Source organism: Gorilla gorilla, chromosome 10 (genome assembly GCF_029281585.2).
Source record: "Gorilla gorilla gorilla isolate KB3781 chromosome 10, NHGRI_mGorGor1-v2.1_pri, whole genome shotgun sequence".
Taxonomy (NCBI): Eukaryota; Metazoa; Chordata; class Mammalia; order Primates; family Hominidae; genus Gorilla; species Gorilla gorilla.
The window spans coordinates 51,809,447-51,832,410 of record NC_073234.2 but is presented as its reverse complement, the minus strand read 5'-3'; the positions used below and the strand labels follow the sequence as shown (position 1 = coordinate 51,832,410).

Genomic DNA, 22,964 nt, shown 5'->3' with positions numbered 1-22,964 from the left:
GTAGTAGCGCCATCATGTCTCACTACAGCCTCCCAGGCTCAAGGGATCCTCCCACCTCAGCCTCTTGAGTAGCTGGGACTACAAGCCGGGTGCAACCATGCCCAGCTAATTTTTGTATCTTTTGTAGAGATGGGGTTTTGCCACATTGCCCAGGCTGGTTTTGAGCTCCTGGGCTCAAGCGGTCCTCCTGCTTCAGCCTCCCAGAGTGCTGGGATTACAGGTGTGAGCCACCTCGCCCAGCTCAGAGCTTTTTTTTTAACGTTAAATCAAGCTTAGTCTTACCGAAGGCTTTTAAGTCCTTACATTTAAAGGCCACATATAGATTTTGAAAACTTAGGAATCATTTTATGAACCAAACTACCTGCAAAATATTATCTCCAAAAATATCTAAAATGTGTAGAAATAAAGGAATGTGCTAATGTAATATGTATTATCAAAAATGTACATAGCACTGTAGTTCTAAATCATTCTTTGGTTTTTGAAGCTTAGTTTGTTGATATCTTGTTTCTACTAGTACTTGACACCATGGTTCTTGATTTTTTTTATTTAAAATTTAACTCTAACCATCTGTGAAAATAATTACAGGTTGAGTATCCCTTATCTGAAATGCTTAGGACTAGAAATGTTTTAGGTTTTTTATTTTTGTTTTTTTCAGATTTTGGAATGTCTACAGAAACTAGTTGAGCATCCCTAATCTAAAAATTCAAAATCCAAACTGCTCCAATGAGTATTTTCTTTCAGTGTCATGTCAGTGCTCAAAAAAGTACAGCTTTTGAAGCATTTTGGATTAGGAATGCTCAACCAGTAATAACCTATGAAGAATATTTTACTGAACATGTTCAGTTATATTATTGGATTTTTTTAATCCTGATTTCTTTTCCACCAAGTAGGTATTGTTAATTCTGTTTTACTGAAAATAAATGTATGTCTTAGGTTAAACAATTTGCCTAAGTTGCAGATCCAATATTTGAATATATATATTCAGACTCTTTAACCTATGATTTTCATCTCATACCTCATTGATGGCTCACTTCCCCACTAAAGCTTGGCAAGGCTAGAGACTGTTGGTACATGTCATATTACAGACAGTTCCCTACTTATGATGGTTCAACTTAATAATTTTCCAACTTTATGATGGTATGAAAGTGATACACATTCAGTAGAAAGCATACTTTGTATACCCATACAACCATTTTGTTTTTCACTTTCAGTGTAGTGTTTAATAAATTACATCAGATATTCAACACTTCATTATAAAATAGGTGTTGTGTTAGATGACTTTGCCCAACTGCAGGCTAATATAAATGTTCTGAGCATGTTTAAGGTAGGCTAGGCTAAGCTTTGATGTTCAATAGGTTAGGTATATTAAATGCATTATCAACTTAAGATATTTTCAATTTGCACATGCCTGTAATCCCAGCACTTTGGGAGGCTGTATTCGTCTGTTCTCACACTGCTAATAAAGACATACTCAAGACTGGGTAATTTATCAAGGAAAGAGGTTTAATTGACTCACACTTCTACGTGGCTGGGAAGGCCTCACAATCATGGCTGAAGGCAAAGGAGGAGCAAAGTCACATCTTACATGGTGGCAGCCAAGAGAGCTTGTGCAAGGGAACTCTCATTTATAAAACCATCAGCTCTTTTGAGACTTACTACCACAACAACAGTATGGGGGAACCACCCCTATGATTCAGTTATCTTCACCTGGTCCCACCCTTGACACTTGTCGATTATTACAGTTGAAGGTGAGATTTGGGTGGGGACACAGCCAAACCATATCAGAGGCCAAGGCAGGAGGATTACTTGAGTCCAGGAGTTCAAGACCAGCCTAGGCAACATAATGAGATCCCGTCTTTACAGAAAGTAACAAAATTAACTGGGTGCAATGACACGTGCCCATAGTCCAGCTACTCAAGAGGATCGCTTGAACCCAGGAAGTGGAGGCTGCAGTGGGCCATGATCGTGCCACTGTACTCCCACGCTGGGTGACAGAGCAAGACCCTGTCTCTTTAAAAAAAAAAAAAAAAAAAATTTCGATTTACAGTGGGTTTATTGGGACATAACCCCATTGTAAGCCGAGGAGCATCTGTATTGTTTCCTCTTCAGCTTAAAGGCTATGTAACAGAGAAACCCCAATGTAGGAGAATTTAGGGACTAAGGAACTTAGTCATTATGAAACAGGTTAGGATGAGAAGCACCAGGATTTAGGCTGAGCCTATGAAAGTATTTTCTAAGTTCAATAAAGTAAAACTATAAGAATACTCCATCTGAATATTCAGTGTTCTTTTGATTTTGTGATTCAGAAGGTCTTAAATCACTATTATTCTTAAGTCACAACTTGTAGTGCCTTGTGATTCTGGGATTCTTCAGGTCAGATCAGAGTAGCGGGAAGGATTTTAAGATTAAAGGCAGGGCCACTGTGGGGTGGGGTTAATTAGAAAATATTTCTTTGGGGAAATGAATCATTATCAAGCTATGTAAAAAGCATGGTATTTACACTGGCGGTAAGGTTGGGGTGGACCACTGCATTTCAGAGATATGAGCAGAGGCATAGAAGGGACACGTAGGGACCAAACACAGTCTAGCTGTTGCTATGGGGCAATAGTGAAAGTAGCGAGGGATGAAGTCAGAGGCTGAGGTATAATGAGAGCATTTGATGGAGGGATCTGAATTTTGTTTTTCCTTTTTTTAAAGATTTCATTATTCCCTCTTACTTTTACTATATTGCCCATAATTATAATCGTTTTATTAGATATAAGTAAAACTCAAAATTCTGCCACCTTAACACATAAGTAATTTTTATTTTCTGCGTTCCCTTGTGTTCCTTATGTATATTCATACATATTCTTGAATAGTTGTAATCGCAGTGAGAGTGTAATTTCAATGTGATCTTTTCACTTAAAATTAGTTTGATTCATCACTTCATAACTGCCTACACTGTGTTAGTGTGCGTACATGTTTATTTAATAATTTCTGTACAATGAATCTGGAATGTATAATGATTTACCAGTTAATACGATTGCATTTTACTAAAGAGATATTCTGCTGAAACTGAGAAATCAAGATGAATACAAGAATTAAAATAATGATTGCTGCTGCTATTTACTGAGCTCAATTACTAAGCTTTTATTGTATGTCAGAAACTTTTATGTACAGTGCTTCTAATCTATATAACATTATCACTTGTGGTATTACGTTCATGTTATAGGTGAGAAAGATGGGCACAAAAATATTTTACCCAAAGATACTTTTCCACTACACCATTCTTTTGTTTTCTGTCTTACCAGGTATTCCTGTTTGCTTTATTCTGCAGTGTTTACCTTCCTACACCACATGTTTTCACCTTTTTTGGTTTCTGGAGCTTTTAGACATTGGTGTCATAATTCCAGTTTCTTTTTTTTTTTAGACTGAGTCTCGTTCTGTCTCCCAGGCCGGAATGTAGTGGCGCAATATCGGTTCACTGCTACCTCTGCCTCCCGGGTTCAAGCGATTCTCCTGCCTCACCCTCCCAAGTAGCTGGGATTACAGGCGTGTGCCACTACACCCGGCTAATTTTTGTATTTTTAGTAGAGACAGGGTTTCACCATGTTGGCCAGGCTGGTCTCAAACTCCTGACCTCAGGTGATCCGCCTGATCCGCCTGCCTCGGCCTCCCAAAGTACTGGGATTACAGGTATGAGCCACCATGCCCAGCCAAAATCACAGTTTCAAATGAGGATCTGGTCAGCCACTCACTAAGGGGGCTTAACACCCCAGCCATTTTTATTTTGTTTTATTTTAATTTTTATGTTTTTGGAGAGACAAGATCCCACTTTGTTACCCAGTCTGGTCTCAACCTCCTGGGCTCAAGTGATCCTCCTGCCTCGACTTCCCCAAGTGCTGGGATAGCAGGCATGAGCCACAGTGCCTGGCCCTGGCTCAGCCTTTTTTTTTTTTTTTTTTTTTTTTTGTGGCCAACTAAAAACTTGAGGCCAGGCGCGGTAGCTCACGCCTGTAATCTCAGCACTTTGGGAGGCCAAGGCGGGTGGATCACCTGAGGTCAGGAGTTTGAGACCAGCCTGACCAACAAGGTGAAACCCCGTTTCTCCTAAAAATACAAAAATTAGCCAGGCATGGTGGCGTGCGCCTGTAGTCCCCACTACTTGGGAGGCTGAGACAGGAAAATTGCTTGAACCGGGGATGCAAAGGTTGCAGTGAGCCGAGATCATGCCACTGCACTCTGGCCTGGGCAACAGAGTGAGACTCTGTCTCAAAAAAACTTGAACAACATACTCCTTAGCAATACAGATTGTTACTGGTTCTTTTTCCTTAAGCAGATTATAAAATATCATCATTGAGTCACATGATCTCCTGGATTAGCTTATAACTGAGGTGCTTTTGACCATTGGAAAAGGAAAGAAGGGTTACTCCATTGAAAGCCTGTCACATGAGAACCGTGGCTTATGTTCACATTCTAACTTCTTTTTTTTTTTTTTTTTTTTTTTTTTTTTTGAGACAGAGTCTCGCTCTGTCACCGAGGCTGGAGTGCAGTGGCACGATCTTGGCTCACTGCAACCCCTGCCTCCTGGGTTCAAGCGATTCTCCTGCCTGAGTCTCCCATGCAATTGGGATTACAGGCGCACGCCACATTTTTGTACTTCTAGTAGAGACAGGGTTTCATCATATTGGCCAGGCATCATCTTGAACTCCTGGCCTCAAGTGATCCTCCGGCCTCGGCCTCCCAGAGTGCTGTGATTATAGGCGTGAGCCACTGCACCTGACCTTTTGGGGAGGCTGAGGTGGGTGGATTGCTTGAGGTCAGGAGTTCAAGACCAGCCTGGGCAACATGGTGAAACCTGTCTCTACTAAAAATACAAAAATTAGCCAGGCATGAATGGTGCACACCTGTAATCCCAGCTACTCAGGAGGCTGAGGCACAAGAATCGCTTGAACCCTGGAGGCAGACGTTGCAGCGAGCCAAGATCGCGTCACTGCACTCCAGCCTGGGCAACAGAGCAAGTCTCAAAAAAAAAAAAAAAAGGGAAGGAAAAAAACTATTGGCAGTTCTCTTTTTTGGTTATTTTATATGGAAAGAGGAAACCGTCTTCAAAGAAAAAAGGCGTCTGCATTGGCTTTGCTTGAATTTTTGCTTGGTTGGTTAGTGGAATTAGAATGAATAGGTTTTAAGGCCATTTATGGTGGCTCATACCTATAATCCCAGCACTTTGGGAGGCCAAGGCGAGAGAATCAGTTGAAACCAGGAGCTCAAGACCAGCCTGGACAACATAGTGAGACCCCCGCCTCTATAATTTTTTTTTTTTTAATTAGCCAAGTGTGGTAGCACGCACCTTTAATCCTAGCTACTCAGGAAGCTGAGCAGGAGGATTGCTTGAGCCCAGGAGGTCAAGGATGCAGTGAGCTATGATTACACCACTGCATTCCAGCCTGGGTGACAGAGCAAGACCCTGTCTTAAAAAAAAAAAAAAAAAATCGTCCAGGTGCAGCGGTTGGTTCATGCCTGTAATCCTAGTACTTTGGGAGGCTGATGTGGATGGATCGCTTGAGCTCAGGAGTTTGAGACCAGCCTGGGCAACATGGTGAAAACCCCATCTCTACAAAAAATGTAAAAAATTAGCTGGGCGTGGTAGCTCGTGCCTGTAGTCCCAGCTACTTAGAGGGCTGAGGCGGGAGGATTGCTTGAGCCCAGGAGGCGGAGGTTGGCAGTGAGTCTTGATGGTGCCACTGTACTCCAGCCTGGGCGACAGTGAGACCCTGTCTCAAAAAAAAAAAAAAAAAAAAAGATTCTAAGTTTTGAGCAAATAAAATTGAGTACAAATGTTTTCTGACAGTATTATTGAATGGTTTTGACTATTATCCCTTGAAATAATTGACCTGTGGAATTGTCAAGAGTTGCGTTTCCATTTTAATATTATTTTTCCAATGCAACAGTCATAAACAAATAATTAACAATTTTTTGGTACCAATGAATTATTGAAGGCAAGAGCTAGAATTTCTAACTGCATGTTAGATATCTGTATATTAATTAGAGGACTTGCTTCAAATGATAGACACAATTTGTGTTAGAGATATGAATGGGGATGCTTCAGTAACAACTATTCTGAGCAACTAAATTATGCAAAAGCTTTAGGATAAATTGGGTGGGTGCAGTGGCTCATGCCTGTAATCCCAGGCAGGCAGATCACTTGAAGCCAGGAGTTTGAGACCAGCCTGGCAACATACCAAAACCCCATCTCTGCTAAAAATAGAAAAATTAGCTGGGCGTGGTGCCACGTGCCCATAGTCCCAGCTACTTGGGAGGCTGAGGCAGGAGAATTACTTGAACCCAGGAGGCAGAGGTTGCCATGAGCCAACATCATGCTATTGTACTCCAGAGCGAGACTCCATCTCAAAAAAAAAGAAAAAAAAAAAACACATCTTATAGAATAAGTCGAGCAAATGTGAACATGGTAAGGAAGTCCTGAAAAGGAAGGAAGGAAATATAGAACATTTAGTTACCAGTCTTTTTCTTTAGTAGCAGGAAGCAGTCATCCCAATCTATCTTTCATGATTGAAGAAAGGATATGGAAATTCTCAACACTGAATAAGGCCCAGGCTTAATAAGAACTAGTGTTGTTCCAAACAGGTTCCCAGCAATATTTAGCTGAATTTCATTAGCAATTTTAGAATCTAGTCTGCCAGATGCTTGGTGCTTATTATGGCATATTTCCATTCAAGAAAGCCTTGAGAGAAGCTTAGTACCCTGAGGTATTGGAGTGAGCAAGGTAATAGAGAGTCTGAATGAGCCTTTCATCACTCTCTGGGAGGACTCATTGCTTGCCTTTCTGGCATCTAAAAACCATTACCTCACACCACAGGTACTTTTGAACCTCTTGGCCACACATACATACTGGGACCATTGTTTAGCTCAGAAACAGATGGAAAACTTTAGCTTAAGTTTCTGTGTTAAAAGTTGTGTTACAATAGATTATTGTTTTTAATTGTAAAAAATGCCTATGTTGTTATCCTTACACCTAACCTACTTTCCACTTTGAACTTGTCCCACCTTCTCCATTTATTTTGTGATGGCAACATTTCACTAACTTTTTGTTATTAAAACTTTCAGATATATAGAAAAGTTGAAAGGATGGTACAATGACAGTGTATTTGCTGTGTGTGTGTATAATATTTTGGTGGAACCATTTGGAATTTGCAGATGTAGATGACATGTCACCCCTAAATGCTTTAGCATAAATAACCTAAAAATAGGTCATTCTTCTGTACAACTATAATGCCATTATATAATTTACTTTTTTGATGTGCTTTTAATAAGAAATTTACTATTAAATTTTGACATTCATTTTTGTATTTTAAAGATGTAAAAATTTTAATGGAGAATTATAAATGCTGATCAACCTTTTCTCTGAGAAATATATCAGCATCAGTTAACTAGTAGATTCTCTTGTTTAACCCTGGGCTGACATCATAGGACTTTTCACTAGATGTTATCAATAGATGGCAACATGACAAACAACAAACAAAAAGAAACAGAAGTTCTTACTGCTTTTCATTGTTTTTTGGCATGAAAACATAAGCTAATATATGTATTTTAATTTTAATTTTTGTGGGTACATGGTAGATGGATATATTATAAGCTAGTTTTTTTTTTAAATGGAGGGGTTATATGGTTGTCCATGCACTGTCCTGTGAATTTCTTGTGATCACCGAGTTAATCAAAAAACAAAGTTTATTTAAATGAACACTAGTGATTCTCATAGGGAAAAAAAAATGCTATCAGAATGTACTAGCACAAATTTCCACAAAAAAGTCTGATTGTGTTGATGCAGACCTTGCTAAAAGTGTCATCTGACATTCTACTTCTCATAATAAAGATTGTAAGCTGCAAAAGGCTTACTTGTTTGCTGTAGTCTTTTAATAAATATTTTACAAGCTTTGTCAGAGAAAAAGGATTTGTCATCTGATGGACACAGCGTCTGCATCTTAAGGTGATTTGGCAACAGAAGAGAGGTAATGTCAAACTGTAGGCCTGGCAGCTCCTGTCTCAGTTGTGCTTTTGTTTTGTCTTTTAGGTATTCCAATGCTGCTAGAGTTCTTGGAGCAAAATATTGCCAAGGTTTGGGAAATGCTTTCTTAGCAAAGTATTGCTACCCCACAATAATTGTATCTTCTCTCCAGTTTGATGCTTTTGGATTAATATGCCAACCAAATTTGTTTAGTTACAAGTCTGTTTATTAACATCATGCGTAACGATTATCAAACCTATGTTCTCTGGCACTTCCCTATAAAAGATTTGCTCCTTGAGGAAATGACCCTGCCTTAGACATTTTTGTATGTCTCACACTATAGTCTCCACATTAACTACTTTGTGCTAACATAACTATGTATTGAGCTAAATTGAATTAGAGCGAGAGAGAAAGAGTGTGTGTGTGTGTGTGTGTGTGTGTGTGTGTGTGTGTGAATACAACCAGAAACAAGAGTGGAAATTTATTTACCCTGTAGTTATATTCCCCTTCAAAAGGAGAAATCAGAATGAACTCCAAATTTGAAGAAAGTTGGAACATTGCATGTTTGTGCAAGTATTAACATTCTAGATTTTTTTTTTCTTTTTGCCACCACAAAGCAAAACCAATATGGTAAGGAAAATTATTTTCATCCAGAGGTTGAATACTAGGGTACTACTGTCTCCTTATAAATTGAAGGCTGTGGGCTCTTTTATAACAACATGGAAAAGCTTTATGTGCCTGTAAACCATTTACATTTGCAGTGGAAAAAATTCTAATTGCCTATTTAATGTTCTTTTTCTGTAAAAAGCCTACCAGAAATCTGTAATTCCATCCTTCCTAGTTACTATTATGTGTTTCTCAGAAACTAGCACACTATATGTCTATCTTTTGACTACTTTGCATTCTAAGTACTAAAATGTAAGTGGACTTGGTGCAACCATGGTCAGCTGTTGAAGACATACAAGTCCTAATCATGGATAAATTTACTATGCCCTAGTGGGGATATTGCTTGGTAAAAATTAACTAGATGCAAGGCCATCAAATTTTATAGACCAAAATATAAATATAAAAAGTATGAGTACAGGCCGGGCGCGGTGGCTCACACCTGTAATCCCAGCACTTTGGGAGGCCGAGGTGGGCGGATCACGAGGTCAGGAGATCGAGACCATCCTGGCTGACACAGTGAAACCCCATCTCTACTAAAAATACAAAAAAAATAGCCGAGCGTGGTGGCGGGCGCCTGTAGTCCGAACTACTCGGGAGGCTGAGGCAGGAGAATGGCGTGAACCCGGGAGGTGGAGCTTGCAGTGAGCCAAGATCGCGCCACTGCACTCCAGCCTAGGAGACAGCGAGACTCCGTCTCAAAAAAAAAAAAAAAGTATGTGAGTACATACATGGTTAAGTAAGTAATTTCCACACGGACTTTTGCTTTAGCACAGCTTACTAAAAAATGTGTTTTGTAGCTTGCTACTGCCATCTGCTGGTTCTCAACTCTTAGATGTCTACAATTGGTGTACTGCTGCAATGTACCAATATTGCAATATAAAAGGGAATTGGGTCTATTTATTTTATTTATGGGAAAATCTTAAAATATTCTTTGTTGAGAGTAAGACATCAGAATTTGTATGTGGTCCATACAATATTATTTTTTAGTATGCTTTTAGCAAACAAACTCACTGGTCTTTCTCTACTATTAATAATGTGCTAATTTTGTATTTGAGTTTCCGATCAAACTTTTTATTCCTTTGTTATCTTTTCCTAGTTTAATGGATCGAGAAGTGGCATTGCTTGCTGAAATGGACAAAGTGAAAGCTGAAGCAAGTAAGATGATTGATCTTTAATTAAAGCTATTACCTTCATAAATAGTAGGTACCTACTTCCCAACCCTTATAACAAAAGTTCCATATAAATACCATAATAAGAGTTTATATATTTAAATAATCTTAAGCAGTTGCACTGTACTGGCATATGAATCCTTTCAGGTGAAATAACTTTAAAGAGCCTGTTTTAAAAATATTTCCAAATCTTAATATTTTGAATGCAGAGTTCAGTGTATAAGAGACTGCATCATGGTATCTGCCACCAGGTTTTTATTTTATTTTGTTTCTTCCTCTAGTTCTACTCGGAAAAAAACCTTTAGCATAATCAGAGAAGACTTCATTAGGTTGCCTACGATTGAATGTGTATACTCCTATCATTACCTATCTCAGAACTTTCTTTGTTTTCTCAGTTTATAGAACAGTCTTCACTCAGTGTCTGTTATCAATGGGTAGGGGAAAAGTTAGAGAATTGAGGGTTCAAGATACCAGGTTTCTTGAAAGCTTACTAAAATAGATTCTGGAGGAATGAAGTCTAACTTTGGTGATTTGTGGGGTTTTGTACAGAAAAAACAGATACCTATTTTTTGATCATTTCTGTTAAGTGTTAGGTTAAACATACACAGCTACACGAAGACAAGGGAATACCAACTGCAACTTGTACAATGGCATTGATTTGAGGCATTTCGGTGGCAGGTTTTATCTTCCTGCATTGAATGCCAGATTTATTATTAGGAAGGTTGTTTATTTTAACCCACCCCCAAACTGGTAAGAATAGAAATGCTGGGCTAGGTCGAGATCATGACTCACAGTTAAATCACTTGTGTGTGTGGTCACGGGCCAGAGGATGCAGCTTTGAAGCACTGAAATGACTTCAGCTTTGGTCCATTTTAACTTGAAAATTTGAGAATGTAGCAGAGATGCCTTCCACTGTTTTTCAGAGGTGAGATTTCGTTACATTGAGCAATACATTTTGAGTTTCTAAATTTGACATTTCAGTCCATTATTTTATCTGTATATTCTCTTTTTGAAAATGGAAATGCAGATAAACTAAAACCACTAAGAAGACATATTTCTTACTTTTGAGAAGAAGGTCCTTTTAGGCCAGGCATGGTGGCTCACGCATATAATCCCAGCACTTTGGGCGGATCGCCTGAGCCCAGGAGTTTGAGACCAGCCTAGGCAACATAGTGAAACCTCGTCTCTACAAAAAATAAGAAATAAGGCTGGGCGCAGTGGCTCATGCCTGTAATTCCAGCACTTTGGGAGGCTGAGGCGGGCAGATCACGAGGTCAGGAGATCGAGGCCATCCTGGCCAACATGGTAAAACCCCGTCTCTACTAAAAATACAAAAATTAGCTGGGCATGGTGGCACACGCCTGTAGTCCCAGCTACTCGGGAGGCTGAGGCAGGAGAATCGCTTGAACCCAGGAGGTGGAGGTTGCAGTAAGCCAAGATCGCACCACTGCACTTCAGCCTGGCGACACAGCAAGACTCCGTCTCAAAAAAAAAAAAAAAAAAAAGTATATATATATATAAATCAGGCATGGGGTCATGTGCTACATGTAGTCCTAGTTACTTGAGAGGCTGAGGTGGGAGGATCACTTGAGCCCAGGAGGTCGACGCTGCAGTGAGCTGTGATTGCACCATTGTACTCCAGCCTGGGCGATAGAGCAAGACCCTGTCTTGAAATTAAAAAAAAGAAGGTGCTTTTAAGAATATTAATACATCTTTTATATTAATAGAAAATTTTGGCCGGGTGCAGTGGGTCACGCCTGTAATCCCAGCACTCTGGGAGGCCGAGGCGGGCTGATCACGAGGTCAAGAGATCAAGACCATCCTGGCCAACATGGTGAAACCCCGTCTGTACTAAAAATACAAAAATTAGCTGGGCATGGTAGCATGTGCCTGTAGTCCCAGCTACTCGGGAGGCTGAGGCAGGAGAATCACTTGAACCCAGGGGGCAGAGGTTGCAGTGAGCCGAGATTGTGCCACTGCACTCCAGCCTGGTGACAGAGCGAGACTCCATCTCAAAACTAAAAAAAAAAAAAAGAAAAGAAAAGAAAATTTCAAATAGCGAGGCTAATGTAACAAATTCCCATCACTCAGCTTCAACCAATTATCAATTTGTGGCCAATCTTATTTTATCAAATTCAGAGCTCAAAGTTTTACTTAACTTCATCAGTTTTATATCTTTAGCTCTTTTCTCCCTGAAAATCCTGGTTCTCAATGATATTACTCATTTACCAATGCTATCAAGAGTAATTACTTATTTACCAGTGCTATCAAGAGTTGCTTTTTGTTTTTTACATATTATAATTTTATTAAGTAACTGATAGGTTTGTAGTATTTCAGTCTTTTCCAGTGTTGTATAATTAGGTCCTATGAGTTATCTGTTACGTGTAGAAAGCTTTTTATTCACCTCATTTTTGCCATTTTGAGAGCTATAATTTTGTCATAGAATCACTGAATGCTAGAGCTGAGAGAAACTGAAGTTGATACAAATGGCAAATAGGTTTTATCTTGGGACCTAAACCAATAGATCATTTGTAACTGTTGGGCTTTGGTGTTAAGAAACTTTTGTAGGCATGCTCCTGACTCCTGAGAAAGTGGGCCCTGACTGATTAGTGTGACTTGGGTCTAGGCAGCCCATGTGTGCATCTCTGTGGCAGTTGGGCTGAGTAAACTTGCTAAATACATCCAGCTCTCTGTAATACCTGGTGTAACTCTTTAAAACTTCTGTTTTTTTCTGACGTGAATTTGGCTAATTCCTCAGTATGTTACAGGATTCTATGTATATCAGTTAGGGATTGAGTTTGACTACATGGAACAGAGTGGCCTAAATAAATGTGAGTGTCCTTTTTTCTCAGAAAATGAAAAGTACAGAGGTAAGCAACCCAGGGCTGGCAGGACATTTCCCAGATGACATTAGGGACCCAGGATCTTCTGTCCTTCTGCCCAGCCATTCTGAGAGTATGCTTATGGTCAAAAGACAACTCCCTAGGCTCCAGTCGAGAAGGAGTAAAATGTTACATGCTAAGACTCCCTTAAAACGCTTTCCTGTAAAGCCTGCCCTTTGAGTTCTGCTTATATCTCAATGGGGAAACTGTATCACATGACCATTTCATCTGTAGCAAAGCCAGAAAATATAGATTTTTTTTTTACCCAATTATGTTGGTACCCAACAACATTGGATTTCTGATAGCCCTGAATGTTCCTGAATGTAGTTGGAAAGACTGTGTTCCATCAGCTAATGGTCTTTGCTACAGTCCTCCACTACCCAGTATCCCTCTTTTTTCCAAAATGAGAATATGTTCACCACCTCCTCAATAGCAATACCTCCAAAGTCTCATCTAGTTAGTTAATATTCAGCTGAAAGGCCGGGTCTTCAGAGTGATTTCAGATCTTCCAAGGATGGGGTCTCATAAATTAAAAGAAAGGCTAAATGCCCCCTTCTCCCATATTACATAGTTGGAGAAAGAAAAGGATAATTATAGTAAAAATTCCCACTCGGAAAAGCAATGATCAAATCTTGCTGGACGGGAAGGAATAGCAGAGTCCCTTCCCTGGTAGTAGAGAACATTCGTTGGGTGGTTTATCTGCTTCCTGGGAGGATTTCTTTGGTTTTGTTTCCACTGTAGCCCCTGTCTCTCTGGGAGATTTTTATTGTATGTTCTCTGCCATGACCATATCCAAGTTATACATCAGAAAGCATGCCAGAGAAGGTGGTTCTTAAAAGGGTGTAACAATCTAAATACCCATCACTAGGGAACTCGGTAAATAATTGTGGTATATCCACATACTGGGTGGCTGTTAAACAGAATGAAGGTGATCCAGATGTATTAATAGGGAATAAATTTAAAGATATATTAAGTAAAAATAGCTAAGGTAAAAGAAAGACCATGTGTATGATATGCTTCCATTTGTGAGAAGGGAAAAAAGAGAGCTACATATGTATGCATGTTGTGTGTACATACACAATATTTGGACGTGTACGTAAGAAATGGTGAACAGTCGTTTCCCCTGGAGAGGAGACCACAAAATCAGAAATAAGAGAGATGCTCTTTTCATTTTATACCCAACTTACTCTAGATGAATATTTTTTATTATGTGTACATATTTCCTTTTTAATTTCCCTATATGCATCTTGATAAAATTTTTTTGACTGGAAGGAGAAATAACAATGATTTATGAGTGTTTGTGATTTATAAAAAATATTTACCACTTAACTGCCTTCAGAGACCCAATGGAAGGTAGAAACCAGACTTGTGATATTTTCATTTTCTGGGTGGATAGGCAGCTAAGCCTTTGGCTGACCAAATACCTACTGCAAGGCTTATATTTCTAGTTCTTCTTTATCCTATTTAGCAGCAACATAAGGTTCACACTCACTTTTCCTCTACAGTGGAAATTTTGCTCAGCCGACAAAAGAAGGCTGAACTTCTAAAGAAGATGACTCATGTGGCTGTTCAAATGTCAGAGCAGCAATTGGTTGAGCTCAGAGCTGATATCAAGGTAAAACTTCTTTCTGCTTTCTGCCTTTCTTCTTATCCTCAGGGGCTAAAGTAAGAAATTTTCATAATTCATGGCCATATCTAATAGATTAAACTCATGATCTTCCTTTCCCAAACCTGGCCCTCTTCCAGGTCCCTTTCTCTGTAAGTGGTATTATCATCTACCCAGTTGTCCCAGCTGGAAACCTTAGGAAATTTCTCCATTTCCCACCTTAAATCTGTCAGCACACCCTGTCCATTTGACTAAATCTCAGATCTGACCTTATCTCTTCATCTCCACCACCATTATGATCAGGTTACCACCATCTCTTGCCTGGACTTCTGTAAGAGCCTCTTAACTGGTTCTGTTCATCCATTCTGTCTCTGCCCCACCCGCCCCACCCTCCATGTATGTTCCCCACACTACAGCAGTCTGCTTCAAACTTTCTGTTGCTTTTAGGATGAATACTATAATCCTTAATCCGGTCTGAAGGACTTTGCAGTCTTGCTCTGCCATTACCCTCAGTTCATACCGTCCCCCCGGTCCTCTGCCCTCAAGCAGAGGCTGGAGGCTTCTACACTCGACAGACACACCTGCTTTTCCATCTGTCCAAATGCTCTTCTCCCTGCCTCCAACTACAGTTACCACTCTTTTTTTTTTTTTTTTTGAGACAAAGTCTCGCTCTGTCACCCAGGCTGGAGTGCAATGGCATGCCATCTCAGTTCACTGCATCCTCCACCTCCTAGGTGCAAGCAATTCTCCTGCTCCAGCCTCCCGAGTAGCTGGGATTACAGGCGCCTGCCACCTCGCCTGGCTAATTTTTTTTTTTTTTTATTCGGAGTTTCGCTCTTGTTGCCCAGGCTGGAGTGCAATAGCGCAATCTCGGCTCACCGCAACCTCCGCCTCCCCGGTTCAAGCGCTTCTCCTGCCTCAGCCTCCCGAGTAGCTAGGATTACAGGCATGCGCCACCATGCCCAGCTAATTTTTGTATTTTTAGTAGAGATGGGGTTTCTCCATGTTGGTCAGGCTGGTTTCAAACTCTCAACCTCAGGTGATCTGCCTGCCTCAGCCTCCCGAAGTGCTAGGATTACGGGCATGAGCCACCACGCCCAGCGGCTAATTTTTATCCTTTTAGTAGAGATGGGGTTTCATGATGTTGGCCAGGCTGGTCTTGAACTCCTGACCTCAGGTGATCTACCCGCCTCGGCCTCTCAAAGTGCTGGGATTACAGGTGTGAGCCACTGCGCCCGGCCCAGTTACCACCCTTGACCTCCTCATCCTTCCTGACTTCCCCATCATATCTCCTCATTCTGTGCTTTCAGAGCATAGTTATGACTTTATGTGCATTGGTTAATTTGTCTTCCCCACTAGATAGTGAACTTCACAGTGGCAGGCAGGAGCTCCTGTCTCTCCAAGTGCCTAGCACAGCACCTTGGCATGTACTTGGTCTTCTGTAAATAGTTGGTTGACCAATTCTGATTTTATAGAGAAAAATTATCTTTGAGATGTTTGTTATAATCTATTTATAACAATTACTTGGGTTCAACATTTATACCTTTTTAATTTTTTTTTTTTTTTTTGAGTCTCGCTCTGTCATCCAGGCTGGAGTGCAGTGGCGCTGTCGCCACTCACTGCAACCTTTACCTCCTGGGTTCAAGCGATTCTTGTGCCTCAGCCTCCCAAATAGCTGGAATTACAGGCATGTGTCACCATGCCCTGCCAATTTTTGTATTTTTAGTAGAGACAGGGTTTCACCATGTTGGCCAGGCTGGTCTCGAACCCCTGACCCCAAGTGATGCACTCATCTTGGCCTCCCAAAGTGCTGGGATTACAGGCATGAGCCACCACGCCTGGCCAAATTCTTATATAAAGAACAGTGTTTCTGAGACTAAGCATGTGAACCTGAGGGAAATTGGGATATTCACGGATGGTTGTGGTCATTGGCATTCTAAATAATTGCTTATAAACTGCAAGCTGTAACAAAGGGAGTTGGCCTTCTCCACACCTGTGCCCTTTACCTCTTCTCTTTCTGAACACATAAGATTTATTGTACACTGAGAGAACACTTGCTGCAGAGGCTGTACAACAGTCTCTCTAAAATAAAAACAGAGGTGGAAGATCATCCAGGACCTTACAGGGATCCTTGCTATCTTCTGACCCAGTGTTAGACCTGTGGAGTGTTGTTGTTCTCTCACTGCCTCCCCTTTAATTCTATTGGGGTGAACTAGCCAAACCATGCAAATGTTCAGTTACTGTTTTCTGTTTAACTAAAACTATATGATTAAATTTTATAGAAAGGCCTCCTCACATTGATGCCAGTCAGTCTCATTCAACTCTCGGGGAGAAGCCGGAAACCCCTTTGCAATTAGATGAGAATGCTGGCTCTCACAGGCTTCATCTGTTCCTCTTCCCACGTGGCTGAAAAGCTGCTAGAAATATTTCTGCAGGCTGACTAAGGATCTGTTTCTCTCCACTTTTTCGGTGTACTGAAGTGGGTGCTGTGCAATTTAAATGTCTTATTTCCAGATCATTTTATTTCCGTCATTCCTATTATGTCTTTGACTCAACAAACCCTAGAATTTGTTTCAGAATTAATCTCAGGCTGATATTACATGTCTGAAGGCTTTGTAACAAGAGGTTCGTGTGCTTTCCTAAGCCACAACATACTCTGAAACTTTAGGAATTCAAGGCCGGAAGGTCATTTTTCTCTCTCCTTTCCCTTTCAGTGCTTCTGGTTGCTTCCCGAGAATTCTGTTGCAGAGTGGTATTAGCCCACCCCCAGTTAAGAGGAGTGCTCTGAGGGGTTCAGTTCTTCCAAATTATATCTAGGCCTTTCACTTCTCTTTTTTATCTCCTTTCCATCTGAAAAAAAAAAATGATTCCAGTCTACCTTAGACATTGTTTAATGAAATAGACCCCCAGAAGCACTTTATTCCTGACATGTTTCTAGTCCCATGATTTTTATAGCATGGTTAGTTTTTGACTCAAGGGGTTGGTTACTTCTCAGCTCAGTCTGCTTAAAAGGATTAAATTACTTGCAGCATAAACTTCTCATTTGCAAAGTTGACTTTTCACATGAATGATTTTCCATCTCAAGAAATTGTTCCTATTTCAAGGACTAAGAAATCCTACTTTATTATGAAGAGATGAAGTAGGTTTCCTAAGGAAGTTCCTATTAACACCAAACCATCTATCTAAATGGTATCATTGTAGTACCTTGTAAAGATTTTTGCTGCCTCTGTTTCTATATAAAATGGAAAGACATGGCGAATAGCCAACAGTAGAAAGATGGCCCTCTACTATAAATTCTTCCTCCTTTTTTCTTTCTCTGTAGTTTCTCTTGATTATATCTAATGGGCTTTAGCCATCATGTAGCATTTCATAAACTTACAAACTTATCTGTGGGCTCTTGAGAAAATGAATGAATTTATTCAATCACCTGGCGTTGGTCATGTGATGGCTATTTAATAAACTTTGAAGCAACAAAAAGACAATTGAAAATGATTGTTTTATCTGTATAGCAAGTTATAGGTTCCATGGATGTTGTTTGTCTAACCTGGAGGCCTTTCTTTGTCCTTTCTCCAGCACTTTGTTAGTGAACGTAAATATGATGAGGATCTGGGACGAGTAGCCCGGTTCACCTGTGATGTAGAGACCGTAAAGAAGAGCATTGATTCATTTGGACAAGGTGAGATGGTGAGAGGGTCTGGGCACTACAGGTGGTGATTATTAATTAGAGACTGACGTGCTGATTGTCTTCACCACTGATTCCTCATTAGTGCCTCTTGTTTGCTTGTTTATATGAAAACTAACTCTAGGATGCTTATGAAGTCCATGGGTGCAGATACTTTGAACTCTGAGGACAAGTATTTGCCAGCTCCCTAAATGTGAAAGACTGTTTTTTCATGCCATATTGAGAGGTGCATGATATGTGGTATAAAGAGCATGGGGCCCTACAGTCAGATCAAGTTTGAATCCCTGCCCCTACAGTAACCTCATTTTACTCCTCTCCAAAGTGGAGATAACAGGCCACGCGCCGAGGCTCACATCTATAATCCCAACAACTGGAAAGGCTGAGGCCAGAGGATCGCTTTAGCCCAGGAGTTCAAGACCAGCCTGGGCAACATAGCGAGGTTCCATCTCTTCAAAAAATTCAAAAGAAAAAATTAGCCAGGTGTGGTGGCACATGCTTGTAGTCCTAGCTACTCAGGAGGTGGGGTGGGGGTGGGTGAGAGGGGGAAGATAGCTTGAGCCAGGAGTTTGAGGTTCCAGTGAGCTATGATTGCCACTGCACTCCAACCTGGGCACCAGAGCAAGACTGTGTCTCTAAAAAAATTAATAAATAGGAGAAAACAATACTTGTCTTGTCTGGCACATAATAGGTCCTTAAATAAAGCATTAAAGCATAGGGGAGTGCCTGTGAGATGAGAGTTTCTAGTGACCTGTTTGTCAAACCCTGAACTCAGCCTCTCTGTTCTTTCTGTTTAGTATAAAAGTGAAATACTGCCAGGCGCGGTGGCTCATGCCTGTAATCCCAGCACTTTGGGAGGCTGAGGCAGGTGAATCATGAGGTCAGGAGATTGAGACCATCCTGGCTAACATGGTGAAACCCCATCTCTACTAAAAAATACAAAAAATTAGCCAGGAGTGGTGGTGGGTACCTGTAGTCCCAGCTAATCGGGAGGCTGAGGCAGGAGAATGGCGTGAACTCAGGAGGCGGAGTTTGCAGTGAGCTGAGATTGTGCCACTGCACTCCAGCCTGGGCAACAGAGCGAGACTCCGTCTCAAAAAAAAAAAAGTGAAATATTTAACCTATGGCAGCAATTATAAACTCATCATTAATCCAGCTTAAAGCCAAGAAAAAAATCTAGAGAGTAGTTTTAAACCACTGGAATTCTAACACAATTTGAACTGAAAATATTAATATTTTTTTCAGTTAGATAGGTACTTTGAATTTGGGATTAATTTTGCAGAAAGAAATTTGGCAATATACATGTTTGTTGTAAAGATTAGTTCTATTCATATTTAACTGATCTTGATTATTTATACCTTGTATCATTCAAAATTCTTTAAAAAGAATTTAGTAAGGATTTTATTTATGTACCTTTTTCTTTCTTTGCAAAGGCTGTACTTTAGAATGTTTCTTGCATAGGAAACTGAACATATGGTCTGTACTATTGTTCCCAGGCTTAGTCAGCTGCTAGAGCCATAGTCAGGAGTCTAGGTAGTACTAGATCCAATCCCAAGAAGTCATTAGTTGGTGGGGAATGGGTAACTTTGATTTTAACTGTTCTCTTGTGTAAGAATTCCTTTACAAAGCAGTGGGGCTTTGGAAGAAGTGGAGGAAGAGGGCAGAAGGGAGATTTTTCTTCCTGTTACCAGTTTTATAGGTTTTTCTTTATTCGAATAGACAGTTCTTTATCTTAAATTGCTCATTGTGAAATTGAGAAAGTAGAAACCTTACCCATTGTGCTGTTCTATCATATGATCATATATTCCTCACATTTCTGTTTCAGTGTCTCATCCAAAGAACAGCTATTCAACCAGATCCCGATGTAGCTCAGTTACATCTGTGTCCTTGAGTAGCCCAAGTGATGCCTCTGCTGCTTCCTCTTCCACCTGTGCCTCTCCTCCCAGCCTTACAAGTGCTAACAAGAAAAACTTTGCACCGGGAGAGACTCCTGCAGCCATAGCAAACTCCAGTGGCCAGCCCTACCAGCCACTTCGGGAGGTAACCTAGCTTCTACACTGAGCATGTTAGGAAGAAAACCCTCCAGATTGTCAAAGCTTAAATGCTGTTAGCTCAGTATATTATCTTCCTCTCTATTCCCATTCCATGCCTGTTTTGAATCCCTCCAACCCAAGTTAGTTCCTGAGAAAGCATTAGATATGTATGTTCCAAACTGCCAGCCAGTTTAGATTTCCTGTTGCCAAGAACTGCTGATTTTCTTGTGTTGGCAGTGATCCCTGCTGTTGTAGATAGTATTGCCTGGTAATTAGTCACACTGGGAGTCATGCACCCATCTCAAGGTAGACAGGCACCACAGGTGGCAGTTTTACCAGTGTGCATCTGAAAGCAGCAGCTCCCTAGAAGCACAATGTGGAATTTACAGGGAAAGAGAGTGAACTGGTGGGGATGAGGGGAAAACACTAGAAAGCTGAGGAGTAATCCATAGGTTCTTCTCCTGTTTGAAGAATAAACGCAAGAGCAATCCAAGGCAGTATTGTCAGTAATTCTTCAGAACTGGTATGACGTTTGGAATTGGAGGACAAAAATAAAATCCCATACCATAAGCTTTCCGGATTATAATGCGAAAGATGTGCTGAATGCCACAGCAGCATACTTTAATCTGTAGTTCATGACATTTAGCAAAGCAGGCCATAGTGATGTTTATTATTCCAAATGTGTATTATCTTTACCAATGGCCTTTTATCTGCAGAGTTCAGACATAATATAATATACTTGTCCATTCGAGGGCTTGTAACAACCCAGAGAATGTTCTTTCTTCCTTATCTTTCTTCTTGCATCCAGCTAAAGAAAAGTAAATTCTTCAGTGGAGAAGAGCCTGGGCATGAAGAGCAGGGAAAGATGGATTAGTTCTGAAGTAGTGGCTAGGTTGGATTGGCTGAGAGAATTCTTTAAGTCTTGAGAGATAACTGAGTCCCAAGCATGGAATACCACAATTCTGCTTTCAGAATACTCCTGTAAAGTGAACGAATGGGGTACCATAATGCTAGAGCACCTTGAACATTGTATTCTTTCATCTTTAGGTATTGCCAGGGAACAGACGAGGAGGACAGGGCTATAGGCCACAAGGCCAAAAGTCCAATGACCCCATGAACCAAGGGCGGCATGACAGTATGGGTCGTTACAGAAACAGCTCGTGGTATTCATCTGGTTCCAGGTATCAGAGTGCTCCATCTCAGGCACCAGGAAACACCATTGAAAGAGGCCAGACTCACTCTGCAGGGACCAATGGAACTGGAGTCAGCATGGAACCCAGCCCTCCCACGCCTTCATTCAAAAAGGGGCTCCCCCAGCGCAAACCCAGGACCTCTCAGACTGAAGCCGTGAACTCTTGAGAGAAAATCCAGTTGGCCTCTCTCCTCTATCCACACAATTCAACTTGATAACTGGACTTTAGGAAACTTACAGTTAGATTTAATAACAAAAAGAAGTTTATGCGTATCACTTTTTGTGCCATTCTAAGTATTTTTGGTTTCTTGTCTCCTTATTTCCTCTTTACCATTTTTGGAGGGGAAGCTATTTTTTTTCCTTGATCTTTCCCAGTGATATGGATTGAATCTGGTTGGTCATTTCCACCAGGAATCAGAGGCAGCTGTTACCAGGTTTCGGCCTTCCAGTTGACCCCTCCACTGTCCAGGCTGTCTCAGGAGGAGGTGAATCAGAGCTAGTCTGTCACCTTTCCAATCTAAGCAGAAGCCACAGGTGCCTGACAGTTTCCCTTCGAACAACTATTTGACCAAGAGAGGCAATGAGGGGATTGTATACTGCACTGGATTCGCCAGAGAAGGGAAAATTTAATTAGTGAAAAGGAAAGAACACTAGGAAACATTTGAGAACCTGCCTCTATCCCAGAATGTGCCGGAGATTTGACACTCAAATCAGTGTTTAGTCTTCTGCTTGGCACCATAGCTTAACCTGCAGTTTCTTCAAAATGCCCAATGCCTTGTTTCCTATTACCTTAGATTGCAAACCAGTCTAGGGAAGTCTATGAGAAAGTAGCATTTAATTAAAGTTTAAAAAAAAAAAGGTTGGGCGTTGTGGCTCATGCCTGTAATCCCAGCACTTTGGGAGACCGAGGCGGGTGGATCACTAGGTCAGGAGTTCAAGACCAGCCTGGCCAACATGGTGAAACCCTGTCTGTACTAAAAATACAAAAATTAGCTGGGCATGGTGGCGTGTGCCTGTAATCTCAGCTACTCAGGAGGCTGAGGCAGGAGAATCGCTTGAACCCAGGAGGCGGAGGCTGCAGTGAGCTGAGATTGTGCCACTGCACTCCAGCCTGGGAGACAGAGCAAGACTCAGTCTCAAAAAAAAAAAAAAAAAAAAAAAAAAAAGCATTTTTCTGTTTTAATGTTTGGAGACTTTTTTTTTTGTTCTCTCCCTTTCCTGAACCCTATTCTGATCCTGAACCAAATTTATAGCAATATAATTAGTGTTAATCTAAGGCATTACTCATCAAAAAATTGCTGCAGTCTTTATAGTTGAATAAATAAAAACAACTGCATAAATATGCCCACTTTTGTTTCATAGCAGCAAGTGGTTTCATTTCATTATGTTTTTCTTTGGGCCTCATGGGGGTAGAAGTCACTCAGACAGCTTGTTCCAGGATTAAATGAGGGTATCTGATTCCCAAGTCATTTGTCTGCCACCACTGCATAGCTTCAGAACCAAATTAAAATGTGAAAGCCAGGAAGAGCAAATGCAGTTGTTCCTAGTGAGAAAGGATCATAGGATAGGGAATGGTGACTTTCCAAAGGAGAACTTAACCACTTTAAGAAAACCACAGCTCTCCAGGCTCTCCCAGGTAACCAAAGTTTATAATGGCACTGCTCTCCCCAACTCCCTGTCCCTTGACTGAGTATTGAACATAACCGTGTAATTGAGCTCCTGCGTGTAGCAGGTG

At 40.8% G+C, this 22,964-nt stretch overlaps 1 protein-coding gene across 2 annotated transcripts in view; it reads left to right on the top strand.

Annotated features, from left to right (window-relative positions):
* SPATS2 (spermatogenesis associated serine rich 2) overlaps window positions 1-22,569 on the top strand; it is a 155,481-nt gene extending 132,912 nt beyond the window's left edge. For both annotated transcript variants that reach the window (XM_019039317.3, XM_055357295.2), the window contains 5 exons: window positions 9,765-9,823; window positions 14,225-14,334; window positions 17,899-18,001; window positions 19,830-20,044; window positions 21,085-22,569. In XM_019039317.3, coding sequence (XP_018894862.1) covers window positions 9,765-9,823; window positions 14,225-14,334; window positions 17,899-18,001; window positions 19,830-20,044; window positions 21,085-21,396 — 799 coding nt within the window. In that variant the 3' untranslated portion in view covers window positions 21,397-22,569. The remainder of the gene's footprint in view (window positions 1-9,764; window positions 9,824-14,224; window positions 14,335-17,898; window positions 18,002-19,829; window positions 20,045-21,084) is intronic.
* Window positions 22,570-22,964: the final 395 nt, after the last annotated feature.